The 24,449-nt window shown below is 42.2% G+C and overlaps 1 protein-coding gene across 3 annotated transcripts in view; it reads left to right on the top strand.

The window, feature by feature from the left end:
* The first annotated feature begins 8,467 nt into the window (after window positions 1-8,467).
* The window catches only part of IFT88 (intraflagellar transport 88), a 63,693-nt gene continuing 47,711 nt past the window's right edge, over window positions 8,468-24,449 (top strand). For all 3 annotated transcript variants that reach the window (XM_069601699.1, XM_069601698.1, XM_069601697.1), the window contains exons 1-3: window positions 8,468-8,642; window positions 16,704-16,799; window positions 20,304-20,366. In XM_069601699.1, coding sequence (XP_069457800.1) covers window positions 16,710-16,799; window positions 20,304-20,366 — 153 coding nt within the window. In that variant the 5' untranslated portion in view covers window positions 8,468-8,642; window positions 16,704-16,709. The remainder of the gene's footprint in view (window positions 8,643-16,703; window positions 16,800-20,303; window positions 20,367-24,449) is intronic.

Raw genomic sequence — 24,449 nt, 5'->3', positions numbered from 1 at the left:
AAAGAGTGGCTGACTTTATTTTTCTGGGTTCCAAAATCACTGCAGATGGTGATTGCAGCCAATAAATTAAAAGACGCTTACTCCTTGGAAGGAAAGTTATGACCAACCTAGACAGCATATTAAAAAGCAGAGACATTACTTTGTCAACAAAGGTCCCTCTAGTCAAGCCTATGGTTTTTCCAGTGGTCATGTATGGGTGTGAGAGTTGGACTATAAATAAAGCTGAGTGATGAAGAATTGATGCTTTTGAACTGTGGTGTTGGAGAAGACTCTTGAGAGTGCCTTGGACTGCAAGGAGATCCAACCAGTCCATCCTAAAGGAGATCAGTCCTGGGTGTTCACTGGAAGGACTGATGTTGAAGCTGAAGCTCCAGTACTTTGGCCACCTGATGTGAAGAGGTGACTCTTTGGAAAAGACCCTGATGCTGGGAAAGATTGAAGTCAGGAGGAGAAGGGGATGATGGAGGATGAGATGGTTGGATGGCATCACCGACTCAATGGATATGGGTTTGGGTGGACTCTGGGAGTTGGTGATGGACAGGGAGGCCTGGTGTGCTGTGGTTCATGTGGTCGCAAAGAGTCATACACGACTGAGCGACTGAACTGAACTGACTGAACTGATAAGCACCAAATCTGTGATACCCAATATGCGATGTATCCCCTCCTTGTGCAGTGCCCAGCCTGTACAATCATATGTGACAGAGGCTGCGAGGAGTAAAATATTGTCTAGAGAAATTCATGTGCTTGAATGTAGCTCTGTCTGGAGAGATTGTAACTCCTTGTCAGAAAGGTAGGATTTCATAAACATTATAATCACTATGACTTGTTTCCAAATGATTTCTGAGTTTACCCAGAGAAGTCATTCAAGGATTTTATCTTTGGGCTCAGGATTCTTGGGGGTGGCAGGAGGCTCAGAAAACTGAAGATAAGGGGCTCAATCAATTAGGACCCTCACCCTGAGTGACCCTTGACTTTACTGGGGTTTTAGAGAAAGGTCTTTAATCTGTGTTCCAAAGGCATTACTGGATAGAGACACATTTGCAATAAAAAAAAGGAGAGATTCCTCTTGCGTTTTGGCTCAGTTCAACAATTCTATGTACAAACCACCTCAAAGAGACAAAAGCCTGGGAATTACCTGGTGGTCCAGTGGTTAGGACCCAGAGCTCCCATTGCCCTGTCCTGGTTCAATCTCTGGTCAGGGAACTAAGATCCCACAAGCCACATGGCTTAAAACACACACACACACACACACACACACACACACACACACACACACCATCTTCCCCCAAATCGCTCCCACTTCCCCCTGGAATTAAACAGACTCACCCAAAACATGAGCCAAATGAATGTGATGACTAACAATGTTTCTGTGAAGTGATATTTGTTCTTCACACAGAAAATTTTGAAGAGCATGCGTCAATACAACAGTAATTCATTTCTCAACATTCTGCATTATATTGTTATAGGTATTTAGCAGAATTTACTGACCAGGTCACTGGTGATTCTTTAGGCCATATTTTGGGCTTACAAACATCTGTAGTTTATTCCAGTTGATCTTGGTGGTACATGAGGTGAGTTTAATGATCTCTGCATCCTGTACAGGTATAGAGTCTATGGGCAGGTCCTCCTGTGATGATGTAAAAGTTCTGCATGTGTGTCTCCAGTACACACCTGTTGAACGCAGCCAATGAGACTAAGGAACTAAACTTTATATTCTATTTAATGCTGCTTACCCATCCTGCTCCATCTTCCAGGAATGCCTTATTTCTCAAGACTCTTCTACACTTGAACGAATGAATGAAAGAATGAACAAATGTTACTATTAAACCCTGAACACAATTGACACAGAACAATGAAAATATTTATGCTGGCAATAGAAAGCACTTAATTTCACTGTTTCAGGTCATTAAAAATATCCTTGTACAATATTCTAAAGGAGTTTTCGTTATTTGAGCATACTTGGGGGTGTGTGTGTGTGTGTGTGTGTGTGTGTGTGTGTGATTTTGGATGAAAGAATGAGTGTTTATTTTGGATTGGATAAAAAGTTATAGGTTTTTTTCCAAGCCACATTCCAGCCTTCACTGATCCTACTTTGGAGCTAGAAAGCTAAATTCCAGTCTGTTATTATGAAACTGACTTAATTACGGAGTCATGCAAGTAGAAAAAATTGACATGTTCTACTAGGGAATAAGGCTTTCTATAAGCAAGCTGTTATGCAAGTAGAAAGGGAAAGTCAATGTGAAGGGAATTTACTTTGTACACATACTGCACAAGCCACCCTTTCAGAGCAGGGCCTTGGTGAAGCCTGAGCATCTTGAGTGCATGGTGCTTTCGGCTCCAGCAAGGGCTTTCTGAAGAGACCCTTTCACCCCAGCCCTCTTTGCTCCAAGCTCAGCCTGGACCATGGGGGCAGTGATCAGAGGCACCTCAGTTTGCCTGTAACTAGTTTCCATCCATAAATGTTGTCTGAACATTTATTAGTATTTTTCCACTTTTTTCTGTCTGCCCTACTCCCCTGTGTTAATCAACAATCTCCTTTCATACTGAACACAGATTTGTTACCTTAAAACTAGAGCACTCTACCGACTTTAAAGTGAGAGATTCATGTAAAGGAAAATCTTATTTTTGAATTTAAATATTCACTAATACTATGGAACTTTTCCTTAACAATAGTTATGTAGGTATTATATACATACACACACACACATATATATATAGTTAGATGTGTGAGTGTGTGTGTAAGTGGCTTCAGTTGTGTCCAACTCTTTGTGACCCTACAGACTGTAGCCCACCAGGCTCCTCTGTCCATGGGATTCTCCAGGCAAGAATGCTGGAATGGGTTTCCATGCTCTCCTTTAGGAGATCTTGCTGACCCAGGGATTGAACCCACATCTCTTATGTCTCCTGCATTGGCTGACAGGTTCTTTACCACTAACACCACCTGAGAAGCCCCATAGTTACGTAGGTATTCTTAATAATGTCATGGTTATTGGCAGTTATTATACTCAGTATAACTGGATGTGAATTATTAAATGTGTTTGAACTCAGATAAACAAGCTTTATGCGTTAGATGAAAGAGTGTGCATCTCCAAATATTTTATCAATGCTGTCTGCAATCCTTTACAAGTAAATATTTTTATCTGAGTATTTTTTTAACTTCTAATTTTCTTGTTATACCACTTATTATACCACTTCAGTATTCTCACCTTGAGAACCCCATGAACAGTATGAAAAGGCAAAATGATAGGATACTGAAAGAGGAACTCCCCAGGTTGGTAGGTGCCCAATATGCTATTGGAGATCAGTGGAGAAATAACTCCAGAAAGAATGAAGGGATGGAGCCAAATCAAAACAACACCCAACTGTGGATGTGACTGGTGATGGAAGCAAGGTCTGATGCTGTAAAAACCAAATATTGCATAGGAACCTGGAATGTTAGGTCCATGAATCAAGGCAAATTGGAAGTGGTCAAACAAGAGATGACAAGAGTGAACGTCGACATCCTAGGAATCAGTGAACTAAAATGGACTGGAATGGGTGAATTTAACTCAGATGACCATTATATCTACTACTGCGGGCAGGAATCCCTTAGAAGAAATGGAGTAGCCATCATGGTCAACAAAAGAGTCCGAAATGCAGTACTTGGATGCAATCTCAAAAATGACAGAATGATCTCTGTTTGTTTCCAAGGCAAATCATTCAATAGCATGGTAAAAGGTTGCCATTTCCTTCTCCACCCCACCCCCCTTTGATGAAAATAGTAAACAATTTATAATAGGAACAGAAAAGAATTTTATTTAAGCCAAGCTGGAAGACTATAACCTAGAAGAAACAGATTCAAGAAGCACCTGTGGGCAGGTAAAGGTTATAGGTACAACCTGAAGTGTCTCATACTGCCTTGTATATTACCTCTTGATATCAACTAGTTAATGAGCCTAGTTTCTGTGGTGTGAATGGACAGAGGGTAATTCACAGTCCGATGTCCATTTATTTTAGAACAGATTGAAATTATTGGCAGGTTCAAGTTAATTTGTAACTTCCATGTAAGAAATCTTTTGAGCCTGAGCACAAACCGTCCATCCAGAATTTAGGGTCTAACAATCCTCCCCAAAGGCCCTGAGACTGACTTCTCCGGCCTTGGCTGGTGCCAGTTAGAGAAGCAGTGCTTTCCATGTTAAGAAATATGACTCTCACTGAGGTGGCTCTGGAGGGAGGCAACATAGGACATTCAATGCAGAATGTGCAAAATTAGGCCTACTCAATCCTTCTCTTGCACATTTCAACCCCAAGAGAACCTCTGGTCAAACTCCCTGTGGTATATAGGTTAGTAATGTCTTACAAACAGTAAAAGATTTAAAAGAGTACATGGAACTTCAGTGACTGTATTTTCATGACATTGAGTGGTGACTATCTCCTTAATAAGTATTAAAAAGGATGATAATCTTTACTGGTCGTGTTGTTAGCCTCAGGAAAGACTTGGTCTCAGTTATTTAAAAGATGAGAGAAAAAAATTTCGATTTACATTTTCAGGCTAATTGGCTTCTAGCTTTTATGGTTAAATAAATTGCCACAATAATTTTAAATATTTAACAGGCAATCACTGCATTTCATGGTATTTTTCTGGGCAGAAGAGGTGAAAGGTCTTCACAGTGCCTAATAAATTACTTATTAGATAAACTAAGTGTTGCCAAGCTGGAGTGGGAACCCAGTGGTGATAACACCTGTGGTGTACTTAAATCAACTTTTATGAATAAACAGTAACTATAAAACTGTTATGAGGGACTTCCCTGGTGGTCCAGTGGTTAAGAATCTACCTTACAATGCAAGGGTCACAGGTTTGATCCCTGGGCTGGGAGGATCCCACATGCTGCAAAGCAGCTAAGCCCGTGTGCTACAGCTGCTAAAGCCTGCACACCTAGAGCCCATGCTTTGCAACAAGAGAAGCCACTACGATGAGAAGCCAGCACCCTGCAACTAGAGAGTAGCTTCTTCTTGCTTCAGCTAGAGAAATCCCATGCAGCAATGAAGACCCAGAACAGCCAAAAAATAAATTAAATAAATATATAAATCTTAAAAAAAAAAAAAGACCTGTTATGAGCTCTGATACTGGCAGATCCACAGGGCCTCACATACACCAGGTGTTATGGACCAAATCCTGTTCCCCAAATTCAAATGTGGAAGCCCCACCACCAGGATCCCATAAAGGGACAGTATTTGGAGACAGGGCCTTTAAGGAGGGATTAAAGAGGGCCTAAAAGGAGGCCCTGAGTGCAGGACTTAATCCAATGTGACTGGTGTCCTCATTTTATTTACTTATTTATATTTTGGCCACACAGTGCGGACTGTGGCATCTTAGTTTCCTAACCAGGGATCAAACCTGTGCCTCCTGCACTGGAAGCACAGAGTCTTAACCACTGACCACCTAAGAATTCCTAGCATTTGACTTAAACATAGCCAACTTGTGTTCTCCTCTGGGGCTTTGACCCAGGAGGGAGGCAAACAAAGGACAGGATGATTAGAAATGGTCCATAGGGGCCGGGACGAAACCAGGGCCCAGAGGGAAAGCAGGACACGCCAGAGCCCAGAGCACAGCTGTGTGACCAGGCGTCCACCCGCAAGAAGGCAGGTCTCATGCTACCGAGCCAGCAGGAACCCACAGCAGCAGACTAAGTGGGGTGGCCAACTTGTTCTGATTTTCCTGGGATTTTCCTAGCTTGCACTTGAAAATCCCACACAGGTCCTGAGCAGACGGTGAGGGCAGGTCATGGCGTTGGCCACTCAGTTCTGGAGGATGGTTTTGGCTGGGCCTTACTGCCTAATCTGCTGTTGTTTTTCCAAAACTTGCTCCTTAAGCTTCTCTTACAATTCCAAGTCACCTGATACCTTTCCAAAAAATTCCTTTTCTGCTTCAGTTAGCAACAACTGATTTTTCTTGGCCACAACAAAGAATCCTGAGTCCTGACCCCTGAAGGGCCTTAGACTTTGTTCACAGATCAAGGCCAGGAGGGACAGAGGGCTCCAGAAGGTTCTGAGCAGAGAGCGATGTGATCAGATTTTCACTGCAGGATGACCATGTAGGCTTACACTGTGGAGAACAGATGGAGTGACAGCGAGAGAAGATGGGAGTGAGGAGGCAGTGGGGAGAGTCAGGGGTTAAGGAAACTGGGCAGCATGAGACGGCTACCTGGCCTCCGGGTGGGAGGGGACGGACATGAGAATCTGCTCTCTCTGGAGCTTATATTTTAGTAACACAAGTTATGTGACCTTAGCATGTTGTCTGGTGATGTAGGCATGTGCTTAATAAGTAGTAGCTTCATTACAGCATTTGAAACAAAAGAGATGATCCTGCACACCCTGGCAAGTAACGGTATCGTGCTTAAAGGGTGACCAAGTTGAAAGGAACTTGAATTTGTTTCTGATTTAAAACAAAACAAAGACAATTGAGGGAGCTGGAAATTTACAGCCGGGAGATCTAAAGACATAATGAAAATGGAAACACAGCGACATGGGGGCTCTGCAGAGTTCAGCAATGAATTCATCAAACATGCCATGAGCCAGGCATGGATACTCTGAAGAGCACCTCCCAGCTGACGAACTTAGTGGGTGTGTGACTGCGGCAGAAGGCACCAGCTCAGGGACAGGACCTTACTGTTCACTGCCAGAGAGAGCCTGGACTTCATGCCCCCTCGGTCCACTTGCCTCCCGAGTCTCAAGGGGGTAGCCCAGTGCTGCTGCACAGGCAGTGAGTTTGTGTCACAACTAAAGAACCCTAAATGGAGGAAACCTCAATCTTGTGATGAACTACAGGCCAGCACAGGGCTCAGCGTTTGCCCTGAAGGCAGACATTATCTCTATTGTGCCAGAGAGCACAACCTGCCTTTTGCACTGGAGGGAGGCCATGATCTCAGTCTTCCAGTGCATGCATGTGTGCATGCTCAGTCGTGTCTGACTCTTCATGACCTCATGAGCTCCTCTCTCCATAGGAGTCTCCAGGCAAGAATACTAGGATTGTCCCAACCTAGGGAACAAACCTGCATTTCCCTGCATTGTAGGCGGGTCCTTTATCACTCTGCCACCTGGGAAGCCCTTCTTGTACAAAATTCTTTCAAAATACAGTCTCCATAGAGACCAAGTGGGAGAGAAATGACTTTAAAGAATCCACTCTGAGGTTATGGGAGCAGCTGGAGGTCCAGGGCAGAGCTGATGTTGTGGCTGAGTCTGAAGGCAGCTGGAAGCAGGACTCCCACATTCCCTGGAGATGTCAGTCTTACCTCTTAGGTCTTTCAACTGATTGGACAAGGTCCACCCACATTATGGAGGATAATCTGCTTTACTCAAAGTCTACTGACCTATGCCAGCACACCTAAAACACACCTTCACAGCAACAACTTGACTGGTGTTTGACAAAAAACTGGGTAGCACAGTCCAGCTTAAAATTACATTAACCATCACAATGGTCCAGAACAGAAACAAGACACTCATGGAGAACTGTCTCCCCACATGTACTTAAAGTCTGTTGTTGCTCAGTCGGTCAGTTGTGTCTGACTCTTTGTGACCCCATTGACTGCAGCACACCAGGCTCCTCTGTCCTCCACCATCTCCTGGAGTTGGCTCAAACTCATGTATTGAGACAGTGATGCCATCCAACCATCTCATCCTCCACTGCCCGCTTCTCCTTTTGCCCTCAATCTTTCCCAGCATCAAGGTCTTTTCCAATGACTCGGCTCTTCCCATCAGGTGGCCAAAGTATTGGAGCTTCAGTTTCAGCATCAGTCCTTCCAACGATTATTCAGGGTTGATTTCCTTTAGGATTGACTAGTTTGATCTCCTTGCAGTCCAAGGAACTCTCAAGAGTCTTCTCCAGCACAATTCAAACTTTAAAACTTAAAGTTTAAAAGTCACTAATTACTGGTGTCTTTAGATGCCTTCTTGCCGATTTATTTTAAAATGTAGGAGAAACTTTAATGATGTGAACCAGTTATGAAGTCCACTCCTCATTCTCTTGCTGAGCATCACACTGAGGTGATGGCCTTATGGCCTTGGGCTGACTCAGGCCACCCCAAGGTGTCCAGGGCAGGAACACACAAGACAGGACCACGAGGTGCAGGAGGCCCCTGAGAGCCTCCCGGGCTCCAGCTGGACCCAAGGAGAACCGCGGGGTGGGGCTGGGGGTGGGTCCAGACACCCAGCGCGGTCCTGACGCGCTTCCAGGGCCCACGGGCTAGCGCCGCAGCCACCGGAGCTATTCACAGCAACTAGCACCACCCTCCGGTGACCCGCCCTCCGGCTGAGTTCATCAGGATCTAGAGGACTGTGGCTTCCTTGCCTTCCGGTTCCCGGTGCCCGATTCCACCATCCCCGCCATCTCTCTAGGACCGCCTCTGTGCGGCCCCTCCTCCTGCCCACTTCCACGGGATCGGCCCCGCCCCGCCATCCAGGCCCCGCCTTAGGCCCCGCCCCGCCCCCCAGGCCTGTCTCTCTCTCTCTAAAGGCTTGGTCCCGCCCTCTCGCGGAGCACTGTGGGAGCGGCTTCCTTGGTTTCGCGCGTGGCAACGCCGCGGACGGGCTGCTCTCTGAAGCGTCCCGCCAAGGCCGCACCTGCCCCGCCGCGCTCGCGGTTGCCCTCCTCCACTCCCGGCGAGGTAGGGGAGGGCCCCGGGGCGTCGCGGGTGCCAGGCGCCCTCTGAGGGGGTCGTGGGGGTGGGACGCGGGAGGGGGCTCTGCTCTTCCCCTTCGCGCGGCCCTAAACCTCCTCACCGCGAGTTTGTGACGGGAAGCTCCGAAATTCCCGGGAAGGCTCGGCGGGTGAGAGAGGCGCGAGCTCGGGCTCCCCTCACAGAAGTGGGCGTCCCCAGGCCGGAGTCGGCCCCCGCTTCTGGGCGACGGGCTGTCTGGTGCCGACCCCGGGGGACAGGAGGCCGCCGGTTGGGACGGGGCCCCCGGGGGACTTCCCGCGCTGAGTCCGGGAGGCGCAGTCCTGGGAGCTGCCTTTGCACCGGGCCTTGGTGGAGCTCGACCGCCTCACCTGGGCGCCTCACCTTTCCCCACTGGCACTCTCTGCGTTTGTTCCCACCGTGTCGGTTTAGCCGGAGTTTCTCATAGATGAACTTTTTTGGTCTGGTTAGCTCAGAAGAAAGGATCTCCAGTTGTCAGGCGGCTTGTTTTGCTGACAGACGTATAAACTAAATTGATTTAAGTGGGGCTTGTAATCAGGAGGTTCTCCTTGAGCACAGTGGTCCTCAACGTGTGGTCCGTGGACCACATCAGCATCAGCAACACTGATTAGAAACTTGTTAGAACTCCACACTCCAAGGAGTGAGGGTGATGACTCCCACCAGTGAATAAGAAAACTGGTGAAGGCGGGGAGTGGCAATCTGATTTTAACAAGTCCGTAGGTTTCTGGCAAACGCTAACCTTTGTGAACCATTGGTTTCACATTACCTGACCTAAAGCTGGTAAGTTAAATTTTTTTATATATCTTCTATCAATGACTTAATACTTTCTGGAGGTATTTTGGAATGAACATTTATATATGATTGACATTTGCTCTTGTGAATTTTCGTTTCCAAAAAGTAATGCGAAATTAACTAAAAAGACCTCAATCTAGGACTTCTCTGTGGCCCAGTGGTTAAGACTCTGTCCACCAAATGTAGGGGCATGGAGGAACTGAGAGCCACATGCCCTGCCTTTTAGCTTAAAAAGAAAAATTTCCTAAAGCTAGGAGCTAAACCCCTGAAACTCTTAGAAAAAAACAAGTGTAAGTCTTCTTGAACTTGGATTAAGCAGTGGCTTTTTAGCTCTTTCACCTAAAGCACAACCAACCAAAGAATTATGTGTGTGTGTGTGTACGTGCATGCCCGGTACTGTCCGTCTCTTTGCGACCCCACTGTAGCCTGCCAGGCTCTGTCCATGGGATTTTCCAGGCAAGAATACTGGAGTGGGTTGCCATTTCCTCCTCCCAGGGGTCTTCCCGACCCAGGGATCAAAACTGCGTCTCCTGCATTGGCAAGTGTATTCTTAGGGTACCACTGTGCCACCTGGGAAGCCCATCATTGAAATTAAAAAGTTTTGTGCTTCAAAGGACAAGAAGGTGGAAAGACAGTGCACAGAATGGGAGAAAATATTTGCTAATCGTTTCTCTGACAAGGTCTAATATCGAGAACATATAGGGATTTTTTTTTTGTGTGTGTGTGTGCTGCAAGACTTGGTTTGTGGGACCAGGGAGTGAAGCCCCATGGCAGTGAATGTGCAGGGTCCTAACCACTGGACTGCCAGGGTCCTCCCAAGGAATTCTTTTTAAAAAAATTTTTTTAAATTAAAGGATAATTGCTTTACAGAATTTTGTTGTTTTCTGTCAAACCTCGACATGAATCAGATCAAAAAACCAATTTTTAAAAATGGGCAAAGCATTTGAACAGACAAAAAGTTACAGTTTTCAATAAGCATATGAAAGGATGCTCAGCATCTTTAATCACTAAGGAAATAAAACCAAAAATCAAATCAAAACCATGAAGATACCACTTTTTGCCTGCTAGAGTGGCTGTAATCAGAATAGGGCCAATAGCAGGCATTGGCTGGGACATGGAGAAATTGGAACCTTCATTCACTGCTGGTGGGATGTAAAATAGTGCAGCCACCTTGGAAAAGCCTAGCAGCTCCTCCAAAAGTTAAATATAATGTTGCCAGTAATTCCATTCCTGTATATGTGTATATATATATATATACATACACATATATACACACTCAATAGGATATATATATACACACACTGAATAGAATTGAAAATACACATCTATACTAAAGCTAGTACAGATAATTCTGTAAAGCAATTATCCTTCAGTTAAAAAATAATTTAAAAAAAGGAATGCACAGAACTAAAGAATGCACGACTAAACAATGGACTAAAGAACTAAAGCATGTTCATTGTTTATACTGCAGTAGTTTTTTGTTTGTTTGTTTGTTTTTGGTGCTCTACTATGGGGTTTGTGGGATCTTATTTCATTCTGTAATTCGAAGTCAAGTTGGCCTTAGGAAGCATCACTACGAACAAAGCTAGTGGTGGTGATGGAATTCCAGCTGAGCTATTTCAAATCCTATGAGATGATGCTGTGAAAGTGCTGCACTCAATATGCCAGCAAATTTGGAAAATTCAGCAGTGGCCAAATGACTGAAAAAAGTCAGTTTCATTCCAATCCCAAAGAAAGGCAATGCCAAAGAATGTTCAAAGTGAAAGTGAAAGTCACTCAGTCGTGTCCGACTCTTTGTGACCCCATGGACTTGGTCCATGCAGTTCTCCAGGCCAGAATACTGGAGTGGGTAGCCTTTCCCTTCTCCAGGGACTCTTCCTAACCCAGGGATTGAATGCAGGTCTCCCACTTCACAGGTGGATTCTTTACCAGCTGAGCCACAGAGGAAGCCCAAGAACACTGGAGTGGGTAGCCTATCCCTTCTCCAGGGGATCTGCCCAACCCAGGAATTGAACTGGGGTCTCCTGCATTGCAGGTGGATTCTAGAGTGTTCAAACTACCAAACAGTTGCACTCATCTCATGCGCTAACAAAGTAATCCTCAAAATTCTCCAAGCCAGGCTTCAGCAATACGTGAACCATGAACTTCCAGATGTGCAATCTGGTTTTAGAAAAGGCAGAGGAACCAGAGATCAAATTGCCAGCATCCGCTGGACTGTCAAAAAAGCAAGCGAGTTCCATAAAAACATCTATTTCTGCTTTACTGACTATGCCAAAGCCTTTGACTGTGTGAATCACAACAAACTGTGGAAAATTCTTCAAGAGATGGGAATTCCAGACCACCTAACCTTCCCCCTGAGAAATCTGTATGCAGGTTAAGAAGCAGCAGCTAGGACTGGAATGGAGCAACAGACTGGTTCCAAATCAGGAAAGGAGTACATGAAGGCTGTATATTGTCATCCTGCTTATTTAACTTCTATGCAGAGTACATCATGAGAAATGCTGGACTGGAAGAAGCACAGGCTGGAATCAAGATTGCCAAGAGAAATATCTATCACCTCAGATATGCAGATGACACCACCCTTATGGCAGAAAGTGAAGAAGAACTAAAGAGCCTCTTGGTGAAAGTGAAAGAGGAGAATGATAAAGTTGGCTTAAAACTCAGCATTCAGAAAACTAAGATCATGGCATCTGGTCCCATCACTTCATGGCAAATAGATGGGGAAACAATGGAAACAGTTACAGACTTGATTTTGGGGGGCTCCAAAATCACTGCAGATGGTGACTGTAGCCATGAAATTAAAAGATGCTTACTCCTTGGAAGGAAAGTTATGACCAACCTAGACAGCATATTGGAGAAGGCAATGGCACCCCACTCCAGTACTCTTGCCTGGAAAATCCCATGGATGGAGGAGCCTGGTGGACTGCAGTCCTGGGGTCGCTAAGAGTTGGATACGACTGAGCAACTTCACTTGCACTTTTCACTTTCATGCATTGGAGAAGGAAATGGCAACCCACTCCAGTATTCTTGCCTGGAGAATCCCAGGGACGGGGGAGCCTGGTGGGCTGCTGTCTATGGGGTCACACAGAGTCAGACACGACTGAAGCGACTTAGCAGCAGCAGCAGACAGCATATTAAAAAGCAGAGACATTACTTTGCTGACAAAGGTCTGTCTAGTCAAAGCTATGGTTTTTCCAGTAGTCATGTATGGATGTGAAAGTTGGACTATAAAGAAAGCTGAGCGCCAAAGAACTGATGCTTTTGAGCTGTGATGTTGGAGAAGACTCTTGAGAGTCTCTTGGAATGCAAGGAGATCCAACCAGTCCATCCTAAAGGAAATCAGTCCTGAATATTCATTGGAAAGACTGATGCTGAAGCCGAAACTCCAGTACTTTGGCCACCTGATGTGAAGAACTGACTTATTGGAAACGACCCTGATGCTGAGAAAGATTGAAGTCAGGAGGAGAAGGGGATGATGGAGTATGAGATGGTTGGATGGCATCACTAACTCAATGGACATGAATTTGAGTAAACTCTGGGAGTTGGTGATGGACAGGGAGCCCTGGTGTGCTGCAGTCCACTCTTGCAAAGAGTCAGACATGACTGAGTGACTGAACTCAACTATGGGGCTAGTGGTATCTTAGTTCATCCACCAGGGATTGAACCCAGGCCCTCTGCAGTAACAGCACTGAGTCCTAACCACTGAAATGCCAGGGAATTCTTTTTGTTTTTATTGTTGTGTGTGTGTGTGTGTGTAATAAAGTTTTATTAAAGTATAAAAGAGATAGAGAAAGCTTCTGACATAGGCATCAGAAGGGGGTAGAAAGATGCCCACTTGTTAGTGTTAGCAATGAAGTTATATACACTCCAGTAAATCCAAAGAATGTCTGAAGGTTGTAAAGACCTCACCAGACCTACTCCCATAATTTACATTTTAAGATAACAGAATTAGCCAGAAGGTTTAATCCAGAGACTGTCCTCAGGCATAATACATTGTTATATAATCCTAAGGAATGTAGAGAAGGAAAAGTTTGTCCTTTCTCCCTCCTTGAGAATTCCAGACCCCTCTCTCCTTGGAGACCCCTAGACTTCTTATCAACCTGCCTAGGAAATGACTCTCATTCTCCCCTTTTCTTTTAGGAGAATTATGTTGCCTAGGGAAAAGGGGCGTCGTTCTGGTTCCATAACTGCTTCCGAGCTGAGAAGGGGCATTGTCCCTAAATTGGGGAGGCAACATATTCTCCTAATCCTCATATTGAGGATATCTGATCCAGGGGCCCCAAATAGTAGTTGGAGGAAGGTGTAGCAGTAGCAGGAGTTTGAGCAACCGTTTGTAACTTAAAAGCTTTCATGCGGCTAGAAACAAATCCAGTTATACAATTACAGATGTAAGGCAACATAGTCATTAAAACAAGTTAAAATCAAAATTAAAAGTCACATTAAGTCCATAGTTAAAGTTCAACATACTGCACCAGTCCATTTTAGGTTTGGTAGATGTCATCAGATGAAGAAGAGGCATCACATGTGATTGTTGTCGAAGGTATTCACAGACTTAGAGAAAGTCCTTTTTTTGAAGTGGAGATGTCCACCACGGGAAGCCTTCCACCGATGAAGAGAATCTTTATAACCTCCTTAGCCTGTTCACTACGACAGAGAAAAGCCTCAATCCATCCAGTAAAAGTATCTACCCAAACTTGTAAGCAAGAATATCCATTAGCTTTCGGCATATGAGTAAAATCAATTTCCCAGTCTTCTCCAGGATACTTCCCACTTCGTTGTAATCCAGATTTTGCTTCCAAATCAGCAGTCACCACGGCATAACCTGCTTTGCGCTTTCCATCCCGAACAAAAGAACTGCCATCGTGGCCATGCAGTATCGCATAGGAAGACCAGGTGTGTCTTCTTTAAGCCCTTGGGATCGAATCTATCCCAGTTTTTCAAGATACAGTTCAAAGGAGTGAGGCTGAAATTGCTAGCTCCCATCTTGTCTTGAAGGATCCCGGACTAGCCCCCAAGATGAAAGGTTGTTGTTGAATCATGACGCCGGGATTCTTGGCCCCCAGAGGAGAAGAATTCAATCCGGGGCCAGAAACGAGGCTTGATCGCTCAGAGCTTTTGTGTAATAAAGTTTTATTAAAGTATAAAGGAGATAGAGAAAGCTTCTGACATAGGCATCAGAAGAGGGTAGAAAGAGTATCCCTCTTTTTGTTTTTAGATTCCACAGTTAAGTGAGATCATGCAGTTTTTGTTTTTCTCTATCTGGCTTAATTTCCCTCAGCATAGTGCCTTCTCAGCTTCCCAGGTGGTGCAGTGGTAAAGAATCTGCCTGCCAATGCAGGAGATGCAGTTTTGATCCCTAGGTTGGGAAGATGCCCTGGAGAAGGAAATGGTAACCCACTCCAGTATTCTTGCCTGAGAAATCCCATGGACAGAGGAGCCCGGTGGGCTCCAGTCTACGGGACTGCAAAAGAATAGGATACTACTTAGTGACTAAACCACAATGCCATATAGATCCATCCATGATCATAATGGCAAAATTTCCTTTGGGGGGCTGAATAGTATTCCATTGTGTGTGTGCACATGTGTTTGTGTGTGCATCACATTTTCTTTATCCAGTCATCCATCGATGGACACTTAGGTTGTTTCTGTATCTTACCTGTTGGTAATGATGCAGCAAACATAGTGGTGCAGATACTTTTTTGAGTTACTATTTTCATTTGCTTCAGATAAATACCCAGAAGTGGAATTGCTAGATCATTCAGTAACTGTATTTTTAATTTTTTAGGAACCTCCATACTGTTCTCCACAGTTGCTTCATCAGCTTATATTCCTACCAACATTGCACAAGGGTTTCCTTTTCTCCACATCCTCATCAATGCTTCTCTCTAGTGTTTTTGACAATAACAGTTCTAACCAGTGTGAGGTGCTATCTCCTTGTGTTTTTAATTTTACTTCCCTGATGATTAGTGAGGTTGAGCATCTTTTCATCTTTTCATGACTATCTGTATTGTCTGATTTGGAAAATGTCTATTTAGGTCCTCTGCCCATTTTTAAAAATACTGTATTTATTTTTGGTTGTCCTGGGTCTTTGTTACTGTGTGAGGGCTTTCTCTAGCTGTGGTGAGCAGGGGCTGCTCTTCGTTGGGTTGCATGGACTTCTTATTATAGCTCCTTTGTTGTGGAGCACAGGCTCTGAGCTCACCAGCTTCAGTAGTTGTGGCACGTGGGCTCAGTAGCTGTGGCTCAAAGGCTTTAGAGCACAGGCTCCATGGCATATGAGATCTTCCCAGACTAGGGATCGAACCCTTGTCCCCTGCATTGAGAGGTGATTTCTTAACCACTGGATCACCAGGGAAGTCCCCTCTGCCCATTTTTTAATCGAGTTTTTGTTGTTGTTGAGTTACATGAGTTCTTTATATATTTTGGATATTAACCCCTTATCAGATACATGATTTGTAAATATTTCTCCTAATTACCTTTTCATTTTGTTGATGATTTCATTTGCTGTGCAGAAACTTTTAAGTTTGATTTAGTCCCATTTACCTATTTTTAGTTTTGTTGTCATTTCTTTTGGTGTCAATTCCAAAAAAGATATCATTAAAACCGATGTCAAGGCACTTAACCATCTATGTTTACTTCTACAAGTTTTATGGTTTCAAGTCTTATGCTCATTTGATTTTTGTATATGGTATAAGGTAGGGGCCCAGATGTATTTTTTTGAATGTGGCTGTCCATTTTTCCCAACACTATTTATTGAAGAGACTATCCTTTCTCCATTGTTTATTTTTGGGTCCCTTGTCATAAATTGGACTTCCTTGGTGGCTCAGACGGTAAAGTGTCTGCCCACAATGCAGGATCCCTGGGTTGGAAAGATCCCATGGAGAAGGAAATGGCAACCCACTCCAGTACTCTTGCCTGGAAAATTCCATGAACTGAGGAGCCTGATAGGCTGTAGCCCATGCGGTTGCAAAGAGTTGGACACAACTGAGCGACTTCACTGAGTGACTGTCATAAATTAATTGATCTTAAATGCACAGGTTTATTGGGGCCTCTCTGTTCTGTTCGATTGACTTGTGTGTCTGTTTTGATACCTAATTTTAAGAATTTGACACGAAAAATGTTTAAGCCATAAACATATGTATACATAAATTTGACCAGAAAGGTTGTTAATAGTTACAGTTTATTTCAATGAAGAATTATTTCAAGAATACATTTACAACAGTGATTTTTTCATAGGTACAAATGATGCAAAATGTACACCTGGCCCCAGAAACAGATGAAGATGATCTTTATTCTGGCTATAATGACTACAATCCAACCTATGATACCGAGGTAAAAAAAAAAAAATTGTTTCATTGGTTTTTACTTTGGTCTTTGCTAACCAGCCAGTTTGTGAAAATTTTGGATTTGATGGTTCTGCTATATTATGCTTTAGATTAAGTTAAGTTGATTAAAAGCCTAGAAAAGTACTATTACTGAAGACTGTACTAACTTCTACCAATAGTAATAATCACAACAGAAGGGAAAAGGATAGAGATGTGAAAAAATGTTATGGAAAAGAATTAGGATCAATTATATTCTTGTATTCTTTTGCACTAGTTATCTGAATATGTATGTTAAAAGACTTAGATCCCTTGAGGTGCCTAAAATTGTTTTTTTTAATGGCCTAAATTTGAATTGTCATGTAGAGTTATTTTCCTTTGAATTGAATTATACAAGTATTTTATAGAAAAACTAGAGAATAAAAATAAAGAAAAAATTAAAATCATAGAAACTGTCACCACCCAGAGATAAACATCAGCTAAGGTACAGTGCTTAATGCTAAATGTTTCCCTATGCAGGAATATATGTGTGTGTGTGTATATATATGTACACTGTATGTCTATATGTTTTTGGAGACAGTGGTATCATACTGTGTGTACTGTTTTGTAACCTACTTTTCTCCTTTTATGAATGTTAACTTATGTCTAACTTAAGCCTATATCTGCTTAATATTTAGTATAGTAATTATAGGATGAAATTGTTATTAAGACAATTATTTGATTATTTTAAATCTGTTTACATTGTGAGAGTTACAGTTTCCAAATTGTAAAAGACAAAAACCAAAAGAAGCTGCTTTATAAATTTACCTTGAATTAGTGTGTGAAACAATTTAAGGATGAAGGATGTGAGCATTAATTTTCTTGCTAGCATGTGAGAATCAAATATTAGCATTCAGAGGACTTTAATTTAGGAACTTACATTCTATTCTCGAGTTCTTCACATGGGTTTCAGTCATTTTTGAAGTTTTTTCCTCTGGAGAAGAATGATGGTTTGTGAATTTGAGACTTAGAAAGCAAGAAGAGAAAATGGAAACTATTCATTTACTCTGTATGAAATAAAAATCTAGGAGATACTATTTATCATTGAAAATTTGAAAAATACAGAAGATTGGGGAAAAAAATAAAATGACAAATACTGTTACCTGGTAATGACCTGTACTGTAGCAGGTCATAGCACTGATGTTTTGCTGTGTTCCTTGTCTTTTTATATAGATAGGTTTGTCCCTCCCTATATATTTAATACAAACATCTGTATACATGGATATGACTATACAGACTAATTTTTTAAAATATGTATTAAAACATGGGCATTTTCATAAGTTAGTGTTAATTATGAAAACCATTGAATCTTTCCCTTTCTCCCAGTTATAAAAGTTACAGATATAAAAAATATATGTGCCTATTGTTGGAAAACAAAATTGTCCATAATCCCACCACTCAGAAATAACTACTGCTAATGTTTTGTTTGTCTTTCCTTCACGCATATACATAGAATTTTCCTTTAGAATGTTTGGAATTGAACTGAGAGTTACTTTTCTGTTTGCTTATCTATTTTTGGCTATGTCATAAATAATATCTCATGATACTAAAAATTTAAATATATTTTAATGGCTGCATAATACTGACTATATACAGTTGATTACTTTCTGACTGTAGGATATTTATAGTTTTCTGCCCCTATTAATAACAATAACACAATGAAAAATTTTATGCATAAGTAATTTTTTACCTTGTGATCAAACATTTCTTGGGTAGAGTCCCACAAGTGCGAAAACGATCCTCATGATCGTTTTTTAATAATATCAGATAAACTTCCTAATTCTTCAGGTCATCACAGTGTGGCTTCATTATCTATTAATAACTTGAAGCAAATATTCAGAATATAATACACAAAAGTAAATTACACAGTAAAATAAAAATTTGGTTTACTCATGGTTTCCTTTTAATTAATTGGAATAAGTTAATATATAACTGAATTACTTGAAACAGTTGCTAAGGTATTCATAGATTATGCAAATTATTAATCAAATCTTGAACAAAGGAAAAGAAATGACAAAAGTTGTGTTAGTTTGATATTTGTAATTGGAGAATTTGTTGATAGGTTTTAGTTTATCATTTAGTTAGACTTCTTTGAGTTGATTAATTGAATTTTACTAATAATATAGGAATATTAGACTTCTTTTTCCTAAAACATGTACCAAGGGAGCGCTTGGCTTGTACTCATATGAAAGTTGCTTGGTTTCTATGGCTGAGTGAGATTTGTGTACTTACTTCATTTTTTTTTTTTCTTTTGAAGGGACTCAGCCATACATATACATGTATCCATTCTCCCCTCTCAACCCACCTCCCATCCAGGCTGCCACATAACATTGAGCAGAGTTCCATGTGCTACACAGTAGGGCCTTGTTGGTTATACATTTTAAATATAGCAGTGTTGTACTTACTTCATTTTGTGTAGCTGATATGGAAGGTTATAAAGATTATTTGAAGTAAAGCTAAAAAATGCTTGTGTATAATCATGTTTAAAGTACATTGTATTTTGTTCATGTGTAAAGTACATCCTGGTTATAAAAACACGTTGTCTCCAGGGTTTTAAAAAGCTAATTGATACTGACTCTATTTTTTTGTTTTAGTGTATTGTTTGTTTTTTAGTAATCGTTAAGTATATTTCTGTGGGAAGTAGACTGGAGTGAGTCAGGCGAGTGTGAGAAGTGTGCACTGATGTGTATAGATGGCTGAATCCAGAGCTTGTGGTGGTGAAGGAGCTCGAGGCAAAGGGTGGTTACACTGGCAGTTGGAAAATAGCATTTTGTCCAGGAAACCTGGGAGCCCTGGTAACTTGCCCCTGACTAATGTGACTTTCCTCAGATTCCCGAGGGAGAATGTGAGCACGCGTCAGGAATCAGCAAAGCACAGTAATGTTTTATGTCAGCTGAGCCTTTCGTTCCAAAGCATGACAGGTTGGACCCAGTGGAGCCTTGGCTGGCTCCAGTCTGAGTCTCAGACTTTACCTCTCCCTGAGATGAAAAACCGTTTTCACTTGCAAGATGAGACAATAGAGTTTGCCCAATTTCTGGGAGAGTGTGCAGCTTTTTGTCTTCAGCTTCACAGGTAAGGCTAGTAGCCACAGCCCAGGATATGGAAGAAGAGAGGAGGGAGAAAGGATGGAGGGGGTGATTCTCTGTTCTTGCTGCTCCACCAACTTGGAAGAGAGAGACAAGAAAGACTTGATCTTGGGACCAGGCATGCTGACAGTACCCATTGAGCCAGTAGCCAGTGACATGTCCTTGCACTTGACTAGACTGTCAGTGCTCCTCTCCCCAAGGGAGAGAGGGCCTTTGGTATTTCATGTCCTGTGAAGGGGAAGTTGAGGACAGGAGTCCTTGAGCCCTACGTGGACATCAGCAGATGAGGAAAGATGGATCCTAGAGGATCCTGAACACCAAACAGTAGTGGTTAAACATTTAAAATTTGTCACCTCACATTGAATGTTAAATTTGCCATTTTGTTTTAGGAATTGGAGAATGATACAGCCTTTCAGCAAGCTGTGAGAACTAGTCATGGCAGAAGACCTCCAGTAAGTGAATTTTTTTTATTATGGTAAAAAAAACAACAACGAACAAAGCTTACCCTGTTTATTGTTTTTAAATGTACACATTGGGAGTGCTAAATTAATTCCCATTGTTGTGAAACAGACCCTTAGAACTTTCCATTTTCCCAAACTGAGGCTCTGTCCTCACTGAACAACGTCCTCCAGCTGCTGGCCCCACCTTTCTACTCTCTATCTCTGTGTGGTTGCCTATTCAAGGTGCCTCACGTAAGTGGAATCGAACAGTTATTTCACTCAGCATAACGTCTTCAAGGTTCATCCATGGTGCAGCAGGTATCAGGGTTTTCTTCCTTTTTAAGGCTGAATGACATTTCATTGTCTGGATGGACCACATCTTGTTCTGCACACACTTGGCTTGCTTCCACCTGTTGGCTGTTGTGAGCAGCACTGCTGTGAACTCGGGGACACAAATATCCTGAGGCTCTGTTTTCAGGGTGTATATCTGGAAGTGGGGTTGCTGGATTATATGGTAATTCCACTGACAGTGCACGCAGGCTCCAGTTCCTCTACCTGTCATAACACTTGTTATTTTCTGTTTTTTGATAGTAGCAGTTTTAATGGGTATGAGATGGTTCTCATTGTGGTCTTGATTTGCATTTCTCTGATTATTAGTGATGTTATCTTTTCATATACTTTTTGGCCATTTGTGTATGATCTTTGAAGAAATGTCTGTTCAAGTATTTTGCCCATTTTTAAGCTGGGTTTTTAATGTTTTGTTGTTAAGTTGTAGGAATTCTTTATTGGATATATGCTTTGCAGATATTTTCTCCCATTCTGTAGGTAGCTGTTTTTTATTTTGTTGATTGTATCCTTTGACCCACAAAAGGCTTTATGTTTGATGTGGTCCCATTTGTCTGTTTTAGCTTAAGTTGCCCGTGCTTTTTGATGTCATATCCAAGAAATCATTGCTAAGTCCAATGCTATGACATTTTCCTCTGTTTTTCCCTAGCAGTTTTATAGTCTTTTAGGTTTTAGGTCTTATGTTTGGGCCTTTAATCTACTTTGAGTTCATTTTTGAATGCTCTGTAAGATTAAGGGTCCAATTTCCTTGTTTTGCGTGAGGATATCCAGTATTCTCAGTGCCATTTGGGAGAGACTGACCTTCCCCCTAGTGTGGTCTTGACACCCTTGTTGAAAGTCATTCTTTCCAGCACCACATTGTTTCCAGTGCAGTAGCGTTGTAACATGTTTTGAAATCAGCAGATAGGAGTCCCACAACTTAGATCTTTTTCAAAATTTTTCAGCTCTCCACGGTTTCTTAAGATTCCAAATGAGTTTTAGGTTGGATTTTTCCATTTCTTAAAAAAAAAAGACATTGGGATTTTGGTAGAGATTACATTGAATCTGTGTGTTGCTTTGAGTAATATAGATATCTTTTTTGGAAGTAATTTATTTATATTTGGCTGTGCTGGGTCTTTGTTGCTGCACATGCGCTTTCTCTAGTTGCAGTGTGTGAGCTTCTTGTTGTGGTGGCTTCTCTTGTGGAGTGTGGGCTCTAGGGCATGCGGGCGTCAGTAGTTGTGGCTCATGGGCTTAGTTGCCCCGAGGAATGTGGGTTCTTCCCTGACCAAGGATCGAACCCGTGTCCCCGATTCTTTTTTTTTAATCCAGAATATATTTTGAAAACTTTTACACTGATACCAAAGCCAGGCAAAGACACTATAAGAAATATCCTTTATGAATACTGACCTAGAAATCCTGAACAAAATATAAGCAAACCAAAGCAGCATATTATAAGGGTTATACACTATGACAAAGTGGGATTTATTCCTGAAATTTGAGAATGGATTAACAGACAAAAATTAATCAATGTGATATGTCACCTTAATAGAATGAAGGGAAAAAAAACCCAAATCATCTCAATTGATGCAATAAAAGAACTTGACAAAATTCCACATCCTTTCACAATAAGAACACGTAATGAACTAGAAATAGAAGGAAACTCACTATGATAAAGGCTGTATAAGAAAATCTCACTGCTAACAACATATTTGGTGGTAAAAGACCAAAAGTTTTTCCCCTAGAATTAGGAATAATGCCCACTTTTGCTACTTCCAATCAATTATAGGGCGGGTGTATTCTTAACCACTGGACCACCAGGGAAGTTCAATATAGATATCTTAACAATATAAAGTTTTATAGCCTTGAATACAGGATGTCTTTCCATTTATTTCTTTTTCAGTTTCTTATAGCAATGTTTTATAGTTTACAGTATATCCAGTAAGTTAATTTTAAAGTAATATAGATCAAAGAATTTTTATGCTCTTGAGAATATAAATATTATTATTTATGTAAGACACTGGAATATGTTTACCCAAAACATTATTTTTTTAAAATTTGTCTTTCTAATTTTTAATGTTATGTAAATATTGATCTTTGAAAACACTGGGCCTTAAGTTGCAAATTATACCTCCCTTGGATTAATGACCGTTTGCTAATTAATTCTCCACCAGTACATAGATGGCTAGAGTGATTATTTTCAGTGTTATTAGTAAAGTTTTTATATGTCACACAGAGAATAGACTTCTGCCTTCCACAACGCATGAACTCTACCGAGAGTCTTTTGTAGTTGAAAATAAACAAGGTTGGCACTAGGTAAAGTGAGAAGTACAGAAAGTTCTGTGCCTAGTGTTCTGCCCACCCATGGCTCCAGAGCACTGGTTCTCAGTGCCTGCTTGCCCACCTGCCCTGGCACATGTTTGCCATGGAGATATTTTTATTTCTCATAACTTGGACCAGTGCCTAGCATCTCGGAGGCAGCAGGCCACCCCGCAGTAAGTTACCTAAAAGAGGCCGGCAGTGCCAGGTCGACAGGCTGTTAGGGAGTGAATCCCCTGCTGTAGATGGTGTGTCCCCCCACCTGCCCTCCCTCACTCTGTCAGGGCCTCTTCCCTCCCACCATACTTAACTGTTCCGCAATAATGAAAGATCCACATTAAACCACTTCCAGTGGGAGGGACCTTGCCTGTCACATTTGTGGGGTTCCTTCCTCAAAGTTAGAGAGTACAGCGGTCCACGGGACTATCCTCACTTCTAATTCCAGCTGCAGCCATCTTCAGCATGTGTAATTTTCTGAAAAGACTCAAAGAACTCACTGAAAGCTGTTATACTTAATGGTTTATTTCAGGAGAATGATGCAGGTTAAATCTGCTGAGAGAAGAGAGACCTGGGGCAGAGTCTGGGAGGTCAGACATGGGGGTTCTGGTTATCTTTTCCCTGTGGAGCCCTGGGTGGCTTTAACCCCCTCGACCCCTCTGTGTGGTGACGGTACCTGTAGAGCTAGCAAGGAGGTCCTCCCATGACTCTGATGTCCACGGTGTTAATGGGGCTCCATCACACACTGTCCTTGTGGCTGCCCATTAGTCTCTAGCCCCCCATGGAGGTTCAAGCTAATATATCTGGGGTTAGACTGTCTGGTGGCCAAAGGCCCCCAGGGAAACAGGGATGTATCAGGCAGGACATTGCAGGGGCATACAGATCACCTCCCTGTATTGAAGGGCAAAGCCAGTGCTCTCTTTGGGTGAAGTCAGTTCTTGACTACACATTCGATAAGCTGTATTTTAATTTTAAGGTTACCTTCATTATGGAAAGGAAAACTATAGATTAAGTTCTTGCACTTGGCTAATGACAAGACTGTAACCTTTTTGAAGAGGTAAACTGTCTTATTTATTGATCTTTTCTTTGTTTGCTGTGGGTACTCCACAGATCTTTATATCACAACTTAGTGAATAAGTGAAAGTCTTCAGTTTAGTGATTTGGTGTATCAATAAGTGATAATGTCTCCAAGCTGGCCCTTCATTGATGTTTAGAAATGACTTCAGAGACCCTCATGTTATAGACAGGAAACAAGGCTGGGAGGAGAGGTCTCACAGTTACCCGTAACCAGAACAGAAAGTAGGTCTGCACCCCTTTGAATGATATTGTCATCACACCCTACTTACTGTATTAAATGGGAAAAATCTGTGCAACTTTTATAGGAGAGGCACTGGGCTCATTTAAGAGAGAGAAAATTCCAGCTAGCTCCAGAGAAGGGTAAAGTGGACACAAATA

The sequence above is a fragment of the Ovis canadensis genome, chromosome 10 (genome assembly GCF_042477335.2).
Source record: "Ovis canadensis isolate MfBH-ARS-UI-01 breed Bighorn chromosome 10, ARS-UI_OviCan_v2, whole genome shotgun sequence".
Classification (NCBI taxonomy): domain Eukaryota; kingdom Metazoa; phylum Chordata; class Mammalia; order Artiodactyla; family Bovidae; genus Ovis; species Ovis canadensis.
The sequence above is the reverse complement of the archived record's forward strand: the minus strand, read 5'-3'. Positions and strand labels throughout refer to the sequence as shown.